A 15,408-nucleotide genomic window follows, 5' to 3' on the forward strand; every position below is an offset into this window, starting at 1 on the left:
GTAACTCTCAGTTCTGTCCTCATAGCGCTTCTGATTTCAACAGATTTGTCCATGAAGCTAATCTAAAAGATTTTAACATGGGAGGGGAAAGATTCACATATATGAGTAGGGTCGATGCCAAATTAAGCAAACTTGACAGATTCTTGACTTGCCCAAATTATTTGTCACTGTTTCCTCTTAGCTATGTCACTGCTCATCCTCGTGAGCTTTCAGATCAGAGTCCTATTACCCTCTCGTCTAGTGTGTCTGATTTTGGGCCAATCCCTTTCAAGTTCTTTAATTTGTGGCTCCTTAAAGACGGCTTTGATCAAGTTCTAATTGACGCTTGGAATTGTTTTAGAGGGTATGGGACCCCTGATGCATACTTGGCCGCCAAATTCAGATTCTTGAAAGATAAAATTAAGAAGTGGAGAAAAGATGTCGATCAAAAAGAAAGGCAGGAAGTAAGCATTACTTTGGATGTGGTTAAAGACCTTGAAAAACTTGCAGAATCTAGACTACTCTTTTCAGAGGAACAGAGAATTTGGACTGATGGGATTAAAAAGATAACGGAGTGGGAACGTCTTAAGGCACTCGACCTCAAACAGAAAGCGCGCATCAAAAGGACCATAGATGGAGATGAGAACAGTAAGTTCTTTCATGGGTATATCAACAGTAAGAATCGAAGGAGTTTTATTCATGGTCTCATGATTAATGGGCATTGGATGACGGGGGTTAATGAGATCAAGGATGAAGTTTACAGGTTTTTTCATGATAAATTCTCGGATGCCCATATGCTTAGACCCAAGTTTATTAACCCAAACTTTAGAACAATTTCTATGATGGATGCCATTAGAATTGAGTCCTCTTTTACCGTGGAAGAAGTCAAGGCTGCGGTTTGGGATTGTGGATGTGAAAAAGCCCTGGGACCTGATGGCTTCACCTTCAGGTTCATGAAAAAGTTCTGGGACACGATTAAAGATGATGTGATGAAGTTTGTAATGCATTTTGAAAAGTTTGGCTCGCTTGCCCAGGGATGCAATTCTTCATTCATCACTCTTGCCCCTAAAATCAAGGACCCTCTTTCTCTAAATGACTACCGCCCCATTAGTCTGATTGGCTGTTTAAGCAAGATAATAAGCAAGTTAATCTCCAACAGGATGAAGTCATTTATTGGAGACCTGATAGGCGATGTGCAGTCTGCTTACGTAGATGGCAGATGCATACTTGAGGGTCCTCTCATGGTTAACGAGGTGTGTTCATGGGCTAAGCGATCACATAAAAAGATCCTTCTTTTTAAGGTGGATTTCGAGAATGCGTTCGACTCGGTGAACTGGCAATACCTTGACTCAACAATGGAACAAATGGGTTTTGGAAACAAATGGAGGTTGTGGATTCGTAGATGCCTGAATTCGTCCTGGGCGTCGGTAATCATCAACGGATCGCCAACAAAAGAATTCCCTATTTCTAAGGGAGTTCGTCAAGGTGATCCTCTCTCACCTTACCTGTTCATTATCGCTATGGAAGGATTGAGTGTGGCTCTCAAATCGGCTTGCGACAAAGGGATCTTCAATGGTGTTCAAATCCCGGGTAATGGTCCTATCCTGTCTCACCACTTCTATGCGGATGACACTCTGTTTATTGGGGAGTGGTCAAGATCAAACCTAAAGAACCTGGCATGCATTCTTAGGTGTTTTCACATCTCTTCGGGACTCAAAGTTAATTTTCAAAAATCGAAGGTATTCGGAATTGGCGTTGACCCGACTGAAACATCGAACCGGGCTAATCTTCTCGGGTGCGTTTCAGGGGACCTTCCATTTGATTATCTCGGAGTTCCGCTTGGTGCCAATATGAATTTAATAAAATATTAGAAGCCTATAATTAAGAAATTTCATTCTAAGCTCTCCTTATGGAAGGCTAAATCGTTATCGTTTGGTGGTAGGCTCACCTTAATCAAATCGGTTCTTGGTAATCTGCCTACCTACTATTTATCCTTATTCTGAGGTCCAGTGGGTGTAATAGAAGAATTGGAAAAGATAAGACGTACCTTCCTGTGGGGAGGTTGTGAAGATAGAAAGAAAATTCATTGGGTTTCCTGGGACAAAGTCCTTGCAGCCAAAGAAGATAGGGGACTAGGAGTTGGATCCATACAAGCTTTAAACATTCGTCTGCTCGTGAAATGGTGGTGGAGGCTGAACAATGAAACACATTCTTTGTGGGCTAAAGTAATATATGGTATGCATAATTTGGCGAATAAACCGATTGACCATTTATCCACTCAAAGGTACTGTGGTGTCTGGAATAATATTGCCAGCACCAAAAAGATTCTGTGTGATCTTGGAATAGAGATCCATGATCTCTTTAATATTAAAATTATGTCAGGGAACAATACCCTGTTTTGGTATGATCATTGGCTAGGTTCTGGCAGCCTAAAGTCAAAATACCCCAACTTATTCGAATTGGAATCAAAGAAAAGGTGCACTGTCGCAAATAGAGTTGGCGGCTTGAATCAAAACTGGATGTGGAAAGCTAGGCATGCTGTTCGGGGGCTTGAATCTGAAGTAAATGACCTAATTAATGATGTTTCTAACATTCAATTAAACTCGGGAATGGACCATTGGAGATGTAAACTCTCATCGGATGGTAGGTTCTCTGTTGCTTCTATTAGGCAGCTTGTTGACAAGCTGAAAGTTAGTACCCCAGTTGCTCCTGTGATTGTATGGAGTAAAGTTGTACCGATTAAGGTGTTATGTCTTGCATGGAGAGCAGCACAACATCGAATCCCAACAACTACTGCCTTGGAGCGGAGGGGTATTACGGTCAACTCAACATTATGCAGTTCATGCATCAGAAGTTCTGAATGCGCTGATCACGTGCTGATTAATTGTCCGTTTGCTAACAGGATTAGGAGCTGCATTTGGAGCTGGTGTGGTATTACAAGTGAGCATGAGTCAATAAAAACCATCAGAGACCTGATACAGTTTGCTAGCAACTGGGGATGTAATAAAACGAAACGGAAACGGTTTGTTGTTATTTGCTACGGCATGCTGTGGAACTTATGGCGCTTCAGGAACAAAAGATTATTTCACATGGAGGGTATTTTAGCCCATAATGGTTCGGAATGCATTAAGGCTATGACTTTCTATCGGTTAAAGCATAGGAGTAATAAGGATATATGTAGTTGGGAGGAATGGTTGATCTCTCCATTTTATGGCTTGTAATTTTGCACTTACTTGTATGTTTTTCTTGTTTTGGTCTCTCTTCTAGTTCCTTGCTAGTGGAGGGTTCCTTTCTTTAATAAAAATTTGCCGTTTCCAAAAACGAAAGCCCTGGTTTTAAACATTACTATGTAATTATTTTGCTTTTATTAGGAAGGTTCTAGTGTTTTATGCATAAAATTCCGCCGTTCAAGATTTTTTCAGGATCCACGAAATATTCACCATATCAAAAAGCTAGAAGATACTCAAATTTTAATCACTGCACTACAGGACAATGTTGATTGAAATATTGTCTTATCTCTATTTTTTTTTTACTTACACAAAATGACAAATATATATGTGTCTCGGATCCTTGGATGTTGATGGCCTTGGCGATCATCTTTTTGTCATTTTAATACTTAATTATTTTTCGATGGACATTTATTCAGCTCGAATACTAGATATACATTGATCCACAAAAGTAAAAAATTTAATAAGTCCACATGCTAAGTGTATTAAATACACAAGTTCCTCTGCATTGCCGGTGGGTGGTTGTAGCATTGCTAGTTTTTAATGAATGTATTACACCTAGTGTTTTTTATCCGTTTATGTTTTTGATATACTAATACACCATGCCATTTATTATTTTATTAATACAAAAATATAGATAAAGTGCAATATTAATTTTATTTATACATATTTTATAATGAACATCCAATTTTCAATAAATATTTCAACAGAAATTAGTAACTTTGCACAAAATGATGATATGAAGAACGATTTAACAAGTATAATACTTGGTAATACATATAAGTTTTTATTTAGAAGGACGAAAATACCTAATAGAAAGCTAGCGAAGCGTTACAAGCATTACATAGTAGTATAAAAGTAAATAGGAGAACACTGCTAACGTACGTAAAAGTTAAATACATATATGTTTTTATTTAGAAGGACGAAGATACATAAAAGTTAAACCAATTAAACAAAAAGAATTAGGTAATATACACGTTAATAATGATTTGTATTAATAATCTATTAAAACTTCCCAAAATCAATGTGATTTATTTATTTATTTATTGTTTTTGGAAAAGACAATATTCGGTACATTAGTTATAATTTTTTTTTATCAAAATGCAAAATTATATTTTTATTTTGTCAAAAAAAATTACAAAATTATTTTCTCCATATTTTCATTTTCATAAAAGTAATTACTATATATTTGTGGTAAACTTATTATCATGCACAAACCATTTATACAAAGTGTGCAACAGTTTGTAACTTTGATTTTGATTCACTAATTTTGATTTTATGTTAACAAATACTAGATCTATGATGAAGTATTCAATTATCATGATTATTAATTGATTGTTGTTAAGACATATGTCCGATATGATAATATGTTACATTTTATTTTCAAAAGAAAAGAATAAATAATAACGTGTGAATAAATGTTAAAAAAAGTCAAATAGCGATGCCCAACAAGTCCATCCCTCATGTCCTTCCCCTACCAGCATAAATAGAGGCCAGTTTTTGGTAAGCCCACCAGTATCTGTTTTCTGATATATCCACTTCATTCACATACAAGAGAAGCTTATGGCGGAGATTGACGGAGGAGGAGGTGGTGCTACTTCTGCCGCCGTCCCTAACGGCCACCATGCCGTCACCCTGAATATTGAAGATCAATCCCATCGAATTTCATCATGCTTTCCCACTGTTCCTTTTCTTCAAAAGGTTTTCTCCTTTTCCTTAATTTTTAAATCAATTGCAACTGGACTACAAAAAACCGGAACTGGAAGGGAGATATTGGGTTTGGTTTTCGGTTCTTTATTTCCTACTAAACCGGTTTCCGTAATTTCTTCAGTTCTTGTTCCGGTTCTAGACCAATGTTCATCCTTAGTATTGTGTATGCAAATTGAGTCAAAACCTAAAAACGACATATTTGATGCAATCCTTTATTTTGATTTTTTGCCTTGTCGGCAACATCGATATGTTTTTTTTTTTTTTTTTTTTTTTTTTTTTTTTTTTTTTTGTTTTATACTGTAGTTGTTTTATTTGAACGAAATTTGTCATGTACAGACATGTCGTATGCTGTTTTGATTATAAAATGCAATTGTACAAAACTCATATGATAGGTGCCGATGTGAACAAAAGAAAAAAGGTTATTATTTTGTCCAAATAAATGTGTATATTTAATAGATTCAGTTATGTATTTATTTAACACAGTCACATTATCCTTTTCAAAATAATCCAGCCGGCCATTAAAATTCCTAGTTAGTATTTGTTCATTCTATTGGAATGAAGAAAATGATTGTTTGATTCAGCCAATAGAATAAACTAAATCGTTTTTGAAGGACTGTACTTTCTTTCACTGCGGATTTTTAGTTTTTTGGTTTTTTAAATCCTTCATTAAGTGGAATCATATATATATATATATATATATATATATATATATATATATAAGGCTATGTATTATATTTGCATATAATTAATATATTCATACTAAAATCTAATGCATTCCTAAAATAAATATAAACAAGAATGTACATATATAATAACTTATTACTAGTATTTTTGGGTTAACTTTTCATTTAGAATTTAGAAGATGTTTACATTGAGTCATTGACCATGCAAATGATACGATTTACAATTTCTTTTTCTTCCGATAACTTATTTATATCTTAGTCATTTCATTTTTTTGTAACATAATTCATCAAAAAGGAAAAAAGAAATTGTTTGAAGTTCCTAAGGAAACACAATATTCATTAAATTAGTTGACTCAAAAAAGAAACTTTGAACGGTTCTTCACTAGCCGTTAAGGTTGGCCGGCTTCCAAATGTAAGTTGACCCATAATCTCATTAACTTCCTCCAACAACCAATCTAAAAATTCAAATTTTTAAAAGATACTAAATAAGTTTGATGATGAACTGTTTTTGTGAATAGTTGATAGCGGAGGTGCTGGGTACATATTTTGTTATATTTGCCGGATGTGCAGCGGTGGTGGTAAATACAGATAAGGACAAAATAGTGAGTCTGCCGGGAATTTCCATCGTCTGGGGGTTAGTGGTGATGGTCATGGTTTATTCTGTTGGACATATCTCCGGCGCCCATTTTAATCCTGCAGTCACCATTGCTTTTGCCTCTTGTAATAGGTTCCCTTTGAAACAGGTAAAACTTCTATCTTCTATATATAATAAATAAGTAATTTTAATTATGGACACTTTTCACTTTTTATGTTCTAAACTATTTAATTTTTCCCTTGATCTCAATATCTTTCTAATTTGGAATGTTGAAATATCTCATGTTGAAAAGTCTTTAATGTTTACTCTTGTTATTGTATGTAATCTACTATTATATAATTGTGAGTTTAATTCTATGATTATACTAATAATATAGGAAAATATTGTTTAGTTTATGCATGAAATATTTCGAATACATACATAATGTAAGTTTATTCAAGTATTTATAATCTTTTCATGATTAATTAGAACATAAAAATGTCCTCCATTGGCTACCAGATTAAATATCTTGATCTTAAATTGAAACATACTTATATAATCTCAGTAAATATTCAATTTGTGGTAGAAAAAAAAAACTGAAAACAAAAATATATATATATTATCACATGAACAAGTAATTAACTACTTGTTAGAATAATAGTCGATACAAAGTAATATAGTTATAAGAAGAAAGTAATAATTTACGTAAACCGAAAGGAATCTTATCCGAGCAAATAAGTGCTTATATTATGGACGAATTGCCTGATTCATCAAATTTGATGGGACTTCTTATACATCCTTAAATAAACAATTAATTAGTTAATTATATAAATATGAATCAAACAAGAGTTAGAAGATATTAAATAAATATATCAACTTTGAAAATAAAATATATTGTTTCCTTTTCCTAATGTTAGTTCTAGATTAGTTGTGAATAAAAAAAATATTTCTAATTAAATTGTCAATTATTCCCACCAAAAACCAACCGATTTATTTTTGATAAAATTATTATTGTATCTGTTTCTTGAAGGTGCCAGCATACGTTGGTGCTCAAGTCCTGGGATCAACACTAGCAAGCGGAACTCTCCGTTTAATATTCAATGGAAGGCAAGACCATTTCGCCGGAACCCTTCCCGGTGGATCCGATCTCCAGTCGTTGGTTCTGGAATTTATCATCACATTCTACCTCATGTTTGTCATCTCCGGCGTTGCTACCGATAACCGAGCTGTTAGTATCATGCATATCTTTTTACACTTTTATTATTTGTTTCTAGAATATTATAATTTTCGAAATAATAAATTAAAACATTAAATATGAGTTAAGCAACATGCAAAGAAAATGATGGAATTAAATAGTTTAGTTTGACTCCTAGATAGATATTACGCGAACAGGTCATGGTCCAATAGGATTGCCCCATCTTCTCCATGATTTGTGTATATTAAAATATAGTTTTTCATAATATTTTATTATTTATATAGGATATTTTCTTATTATGCAGATCGGAGAATTAGCCGGACTAGCAGTTGGAGCAACAGTTTTACTCAATGTCATGTTTGCAGGGTACGAGACCGACAAATATTTATTTATCTTATAATTTTGCTTTTCATTTGGGTAAAAACGTTTAAAGTACAAATATTTTTGAATAAATTACATTTTTCTCATCGAGTATAACTTTTTCAACTTTGATCCTAAAATGTTTTATTTATTAGATATTTTGAGGTTTTTAACTTTTTTGTCTATGTTCTAAATAAAATAACTATATTTTAGTCTTTAGATATAGCTATTTTTGCAATTGTCTTAATAGAGTCATGGTCATTTTACTTGCGTACGATAACCAAAAACATTACAAGAACTTTAAATCACGACAAAATTGCAAAACGAATATCAAAAGTTTAAAAAAATAGTTATACTCGAGGACAAGATATGTAATTTCCATGTGACATATTTTCTTAGGAATTACATTTCTAAGTTACTTTTTTCTTGGTGATGACAGGCCGATATCAGGGGCATCAATGAACCCAGCAAGGAGTTTAGGTCCCGCGATTGTGTCAAACGAATATAGAGGTATTTGGGTTTACATGTTAGGGCCAACTGCAGGAGCCATTTCTGGTGCATGGGTCTACAACATCATACGGTTTACCGATAAGCCTTTACGTGAGATCACAAAAAGTGCATCTTTTCTTCGATATGCTAGCAGCCGTAATGGATCTAAAAGATGACCTTTCCAATTGTACTCCTACTTTGTGCATTTGTATTTGTGTTTATTATGCCACAGTATTTGGTTTAGTTTGTACAAGTATTTTGCATGAAGGGTATACCTTAAAAAAGAAAATGATATTATAAGATATTAAGAAAAAATGTTTTATTTATTCTGTTTGATTTGGTGTAAAATGGCGACCAAGTCCCTTTACAACACAAGCACTATTATTCATGGATGTTAGTGTCCAATGTTCCAAAAGTCGTAAAACGGTACTAGGTCAATCGACTGGGATACTCGGTCTAGAAAGAGAGTACTCGGATTGGGTAAAATATAAAGAAATTAATTTTAGAAAAATTATATATATAAATTATCATAAGTTCATTAGACGCGGAGATATTGTCATCAACATAAATATGGCTAAGCATTACATGTATATTATTGGATCTTCAGAAAATGGTGGGATCAACAACTCCTCAAATGAACCTCATGTCTTCAATAAACTTTGTTAGATTCTTATACCTAGCACAAGGGGCTTGTTTGAATCTTCACTAAAGTCTCATACCAAGAACGAGGGGTTCGAAAGCTTTAGATTTTCAAATCTAGGAGGTTGTTGAAAATACACCTCTTCCTTTAATTTACTGCCGAGGACGATACATTTGACATCCATTTTGTGAACGTTAATGTTCTTATATGTCGGATAAGCCATGAAGATGTGCATGGACTCAATCTTGGTAATCGAAGCATAATTTCTGTCGGAATATATTCCTTCTTTGTAACTAGGGCTGGCAATCGTGTCGTGTTCGGGTTGACGTATCACGGGTTGGCGGGTTGACGGGTCAAAATATGTCAACCCAAAGACGACTCATTTAAATATACAGATCACGGGTTAGCGGGTCATGGGTTGGTGGGTTTAGAACATAAACCCATGTATGACCCGTCAACCCATTTATTTATACGGGTTCACAGGTTGGCGGGTTCGTGGGTCAGATTCCATAAATACAATTGACAATTAAACATGAATAAATTCTTGATGGTTGATGCAAACATATCCTAATTTTAGACACTTAACTACTTAAGTCTTAAATATCGAAATGAAAATTAAAAAACATTCATAGAAACATGTTTAAACTAAACAATAATACAAACATAGATAATACTTATTAAATATTGATACTTGATACATAAATACATGTAAAAATAATATATATATATATATATATATATATATATATATATATATATATGTGTGTGTGTGTGTGTGTGTGTATGTGTGTGTGTGTATATATATATATATATATATATATATATATATATATATATATATTATTAAAAATATAAACGGGTTGGCGGGTCAACCCATTTATTTTATGAGAAACCCATATATGACCCATTTAATAAACGGGTTGACGGGTTGGCGGGTTGGCGGATTGGCAGGTTGAAAAACTCAACTCAAACCCATTTATTTCGTGTCGTGTCGTGGGTCGTGTCGAGAATTGTCAGCCCTATTTGTAACATCCCAAGTTTTGTCATTTGTAGTCCCTAGGGATGGAAGGGTAAAGCCATGAAGAGCCTAAGGGCTAAATTGTAATTTTAGGACAAGAAGGAGTACGCTACGCGTACATAAGGATACGCTGAGCGTAATAGGGTGCGTCCTAGTACGCTGGGCGTATACTTGTGTACGCTGGGTGTACACTTGTGTACGCTTGGCGTACTCATAACAAAAGGAAACCCTAATATCTCGGGTTGGGGGCTCTATAAACATCCTTATGGCTCATTTTCTCTCCTCCTTCTCAGCCTCTATATTCCAGAAACGTCCCTAAACCCTAGTTCTTATGTGTGAGAGTGAGTTGGTGGGTATTTTGAGCTTTTGAAGGTGAAGTCATTGCAACAAATAGTTGAAGAAGGAGATTGGCTTGCAGATCTGAAGTTGTGTTGTGCCCTAGAAGCTCCAGGAGGTAAAAAGCTTCAAACTTTATGCTTATAGGTCATAGATCTAGCCTTTCTAGCATTATGGAACTATTTCTTGTCCCAAAAACCGCAATATGGTGCATGATGCATTTTGGACAAGAAGAGGTCTTAAGTGATAAACCTCTAATCTGGAGTTTGGACTTAAGTGCTTAAGCCATTAAGTACTTATTAGGGTTTTGGTGAAACCCTGCATACGCTTAATGTACTAAGTCAATGACCCCGTTTTCCAGTCAATGTAAGACTCGTGTACGCCCTACATAGCCTTGGGGTACGCCCAGCGTACGCCTTCTATGGACTTTTGGTGATTTTGGGCTTTGGGTTTGGGCTACTTTTTGGGCTAGTAGGGTTGGGCCTTGCTAGACTTTCTGAGTAGATATGTTTTGGACCAGTGGATCATGGGTTAAGCCTAATAAGGAAGTTGGGTCCAATTTAGTAAATTGGGCCAAAAATGGGCCTTGCATAAAGATTTTCAAGGTTATGGACTTGGAATTGGGCCTCGGACCAATAAAAGAGAATCGCCATGATGGAGTGAGTGGACCCTTAGCCAAGACTGTTATGTTGTGTATTGACTCGACATTTATTATGTGATAGTTTGGGTTTCTTCGGTGAGATAGCGATCAGAGGTTTTTGGTGCAGCAACACTACTTGCGAGGTGAGTTATCATCACTCTATCAACAGGGTCTAAGGCACCAAGGCCGGCCCTTTCTCGTATTGTATACTGATTTTGTTTGATATGTTAGATCTGCATCCTGGTAGTTAGGATGGTATATTGTTAGTGACCAGTTAGGTCGGTATCCTGGTTAGGATGTTGCTATGCTATATGATCTGCTAGATCGGTTTGTTTGTCTATGGATTGTTATGTGATTATCTGTTATATGTGCACATGGTTGTTTGTTTGGGGTTGGGTTGTGGCGAGTCCTACTTTGTGTTGTAGGCCAACATACCCAGGGCGGACCGGATAGATTGCATACCGAAGAGGGTACATAGTCAGGCCGAAGGCCCAACAAACGGTCTGGATAGGTTGAAGGCCTTGAGAGGGCGGTCCAGACGTGTCGAGGTTCCGAAAGTGGGCCAGATAGACTGAAGGCCCGGTGCGGTCGGTCCATTTATAATGTACGCTTAGGGAGTGAACCAGGTGAACTGAAGACCCGGTGCGGGCAGACCAGTCACACTATAGACTCGAGATGCATGGATGTTCTGTATTTGTTATATGGTATGGTTATATTTGTATGACGTTGGTATTTTGGGGGTAACTCACTAAGCCTTTGAGCTTACAGTTTCAGTTTATTGTTTCAAGTTTGGCGGATGACTGCAGGAAGGTGAAGGCGTGACCATACACTTCCTTGCTTAATGATTATGATTTCTGGGAACTCTAATGTTGAAACTATTTTGAAAACAAATTGTAATAAATGAATGGTTTTAAATGGTTTTAAATGATTTTAAAAGTTTTAAATTGGCTCGAATTTTATGGATGTTACAAGTTGGGATCAGAGCCTTGGTTTGAGTGAATTGGAGGAACATTTGTGTGAATCCAATCTCAAATCAAGGAAAGATTTTCAAAATGATTTGTAAAATGGTTTTCAAAATAAGTAAAGGAGGATGTAGGGTGTATGATCAGACAGAACCAGTAAGTAGACCCCAAAATACCATACATTTATTTGATTATGTGATTTGTTAAAACAACATGCTAATGCTAGGCTAGGGATCTTAAAGAATTGCATGATAGAATTGTCTGATTAAATGATGTCTACTAGCCTAGGGTTTCCTTTACATAAGATTGACATCATTACTGTAGTTGGTTAGGGTATGTATCACGATTATACATAATTAAGATCTTATAGTCTGAGAATGTTTGATTTGGCATTATGTTCTGTTCTTGTTTGATTGGGAGCTTAGGGTAGGATTGGAAATTCAAAAGTCTATGGGGTCCAGCATTATGTATGGCTAGCATACACTAGTGTTGTAGGGTTGGTGGAAATTTCATGGATGGGTGGATTGTGTGAGGCCGGTAGGTCAGTTGTGAGACATTTAGCCTTCCTCTAGGAGAGAGGTTGAGTGACCACCATGTGTGTGTATATTGTTAGGGTGTTGTAGTGATACTTGAGACAAATATGGGTAGGTGTGGAAGGTAGTATAGGCCCATACTACTGAAAGCATAGGACCCATACACATCAAAAGGAAGTCATAACCCTTATGGTTGGGTTGGGAGTTGGTCCCCTATCATTATATGGATTATCAAAGATCTTTCTGGTGTCTTACCAGAATGGTGGTTACAAGATGTCTAGAGACCGGATCCAGTTTAGGATCGGGAGTTGGCAGCCAGGATAAGCTAACATTGTCAGAGGACCGTGTCGGTGAGATCATCCGGGATGAGGTGATCGAGTTTGTCTGGGGACAGTTACCAGAGATGTTTCGGTCTATTAAGACCACCATGATTGAGTATTTCGACGAGCGCTACGCAGCCATCGATGAGACGGCTGCCGCAGCAACATTAGCAGCTATAACGACGACACGGGGAGGATCTGGTCGAGCTTTTTAGTACCGGGACCTGTTACTGGGACATATTCTGATGAGCAGAGGGCTGCAGTTATCTGGGATCAGGAAGATGATCCGTACTCGTTATATTTCCGCATGTTGAGCGGGAGAGGATAGCACATGAGTTTCTAGATTTAAGGCTCGGGGGTTTGCTCGAGGCCGTAATGTGAGTCGTAGGGACTCCGGAAAGGGGTGATGATTATGTTCAGCTGGGGTTTTACAGCTGGAAGTGGAATGGTAAATTGATTGATTGGATTGTCATTTTGTAGGCCAAGGATTGTGCCCTCTCAGTTTTTCGAGCTCGAAGGAGTGAGTAGGCTTGTGACCCCAGGATCAAGTTGTATTCCAGCTCGGGGTCAGTTGGTTGCAGGAATAGGTAGCATTATTTCAGCGCTAGTGAGCGCAGGTGGGTCGATGTGGAATAAGTATTTTGTGATGTCTGGTTTGCCATGGATCTCTTGTATCGGGCGGTAAGGATTGATTGTACGATCTATTTCACTTTTGGGATTGTGGACTATGTCTTGGGAGTAGTCTGTAGCTTGGTATAGGGCAAAGGTTGTTTCAACTGCTGCAGTTCAGTTGAGGACGTTTGAGCGGGTAAGTGAGTCAGGGTGCGAACCTTGAATAGAATGATTTCTAGAGCCTGAGAGTGGGGAACTTGTTTGGAGCACCTTTAGGTAAAAGGGTATTATGTGGGGGTGGGGGGGTCTACGGATAGGGTCCCACGGAAGGGTTATCCAGTATTTTCAAGATTTAGTGGTTCCAGCAACAGTTAGTGATTGACGAACGAAAGCGCCAAGGGAAGTATCTTGTCGCCGAGGTATTAGTTGGAGAATTTACCTTGGGTATTTAGGTGTATGAGAAGTATCTAGATGTTGGAACCCCTAGATATCAGGATTTGAATAGTTAGATGAGAGACAAGCGGACTGGGCTCAACAATAATGATTTGGTATGAGAGGTCTTTTAGGAAGCTAGACTATCTCGAGACTTTAGGTACCGTATCGAGTAAATGCGATTATATTGCAAGGGATTCATTTATTTTCAGTTTTTAAAACCATGCAATGGTTGGTTACGGTTTCCTTGGAAAGGCTAGAGTTATGCTCGGGATTATAGTTCAGTTGTGTGTTAGGTCGAGCACTTGTTTGACCAGTATGGGCAGTGTTGTAAGACTGCATGGGTAGCTGTAGCATTCACTACCAGCAAATAGTGTGAGAAGTGATGTAAGTCTGTGGGTGTAGCCTAGGGATGAAAGTGGGTCTAAACCCGGACCCGATGGACCCGGACCCGGAAAACCCGGAACCGGTTAACGGGATTTTATAGAACCGGAAACCGGACCGGTATATAGGAACCGGTTCCGGTTCGGTTCCGGGTATGGTTCCAGGTAAAGTGGGTCTAGAACCGGAAAACCCGGAAACATCAAAGTGAGTAGGTTGGAACCGGATAAAGTGGGTTTAGACCCGGAAAACCCGAAAAAACCGGATTTTTTTGGTAATTACTTACAACTTAGTGGGTTGAACTTTAAAAATTTTCATATTGATATCCCCACTTTGGGGGGCTGTAACTTATTGAATACGAAACCACAATTAACAAAATTAGAGTCTAAAATCATGTACAAACTCTAAAATACACTCTGGAAAAACCCGCATGTCAATCCGAATTTAAACGAATGAGATATACTTGTGTTAATATTTTCACATAATACAAAGTACAAAAACAAATAGCTGAAAAGTTGAAAATTTTCAGTTTTGATATCCCGACTTCGGAGGACTGTAAATCATTGAATGTTAAACCAAAAATGACAAAATTATAGTCTAAACTCATGTACAAACTGTAAACTAGAAGTTGGAAAAAACCACATGTCAATCCGACTTCAAACGAATTAGATATGCATGCTTTAAAACTTTCACCGAATACAAAAAAACTAAAAAACTAAAAACTTTCAGCTTTGGTATCTCAACTTTTGAGGACTGTAAGTCAATGAATATAAAACTAAAAATGAAAAATTTATAGTCTAGAATCATGTACAAACTCTAAACTACATGATGGAAAAAACCGTATGTCAATTGGAGTTGAAACGAATAAGATATGCATCATGTAAACGTTTCACAAAAAGTGGTTCCGGCCCTAAAAGTGGTTCCGGTTCCAAAAACCGGTTCCGGATTTTAGACCCGGTTTACCCGGACCCAATGGACCCAAACCCGGATTACCCGGAACCCGGATAAAGCCAATTTTTAAACCCGGAACCGGACCCGGTTCTATACATTCCGGTTCTAACGGGTCCGGTTCCGGTTCGGTTCCGGTTCCGGTTCCGGTTTTCTGGTTCTAAATCTCATCCCTAGTGTAGCCGCAACATTCGCTAGGTTGGTAGATACTATGAGCGCGTTGCTAGGACGCAGAAGGAAAAATAGTACCCACTAGTTACGATGTAGCAGTGAGGATATAGAAATCCACAAATTGGTTTATAGGTTTCCCCAGAGAGACGGTCCAGACATGCTGAAGGTTCGGAGCACGGTCCAAACAGGCTGAAGGCC

General features: G+C 37.1%; 1 protein-coding gene across 1 annotated transcript; it reads left to right on the forward strand.

Moving 5' to 3' along the window:
- The first annotated feature begins 4,704 nt into the window (after positions 1-4,704).
- On the forward strand, positions 4,705-8,550 carry LOC111891190 (aquaporin NIP1-2). The gene is made up of 5 exons (XM_023887265.3): positions 4,705-4,907; positions 6,118-6,342; positions 7,204-7,401; positions 7,673-7,734; positions 8,168-8,550. Exons 1-5 carry the CDS (start codon positions 4,770-4,772, stop codon positions 8,391-8,393), a joined length of 849 nt encoding a protein of 282 aa, XP_023743033.1. The 5' UTR covers positions 4,705-4,769; the 3' UTR covers positions 8,394-8,550.
- The last annotated feature ends 6,858 nt before the right edge of the window (positions 8,551-15,408 follow it).

Source organism: Lactuca sativa, chromosome 1 (assembly GCF_002870075.4).
Source record: "Lactuca sativa cultivar Salinas chromosome 1, Lsat_Salinas_v11, whole genome shotgun sequence".
Taxonomy (NCBI): Eukaryota; Viridiplantae; Streptophyta; class Magnoliopsida; order Asterales; family Asteraceae; genus Lactuca; species Lactuca sativa.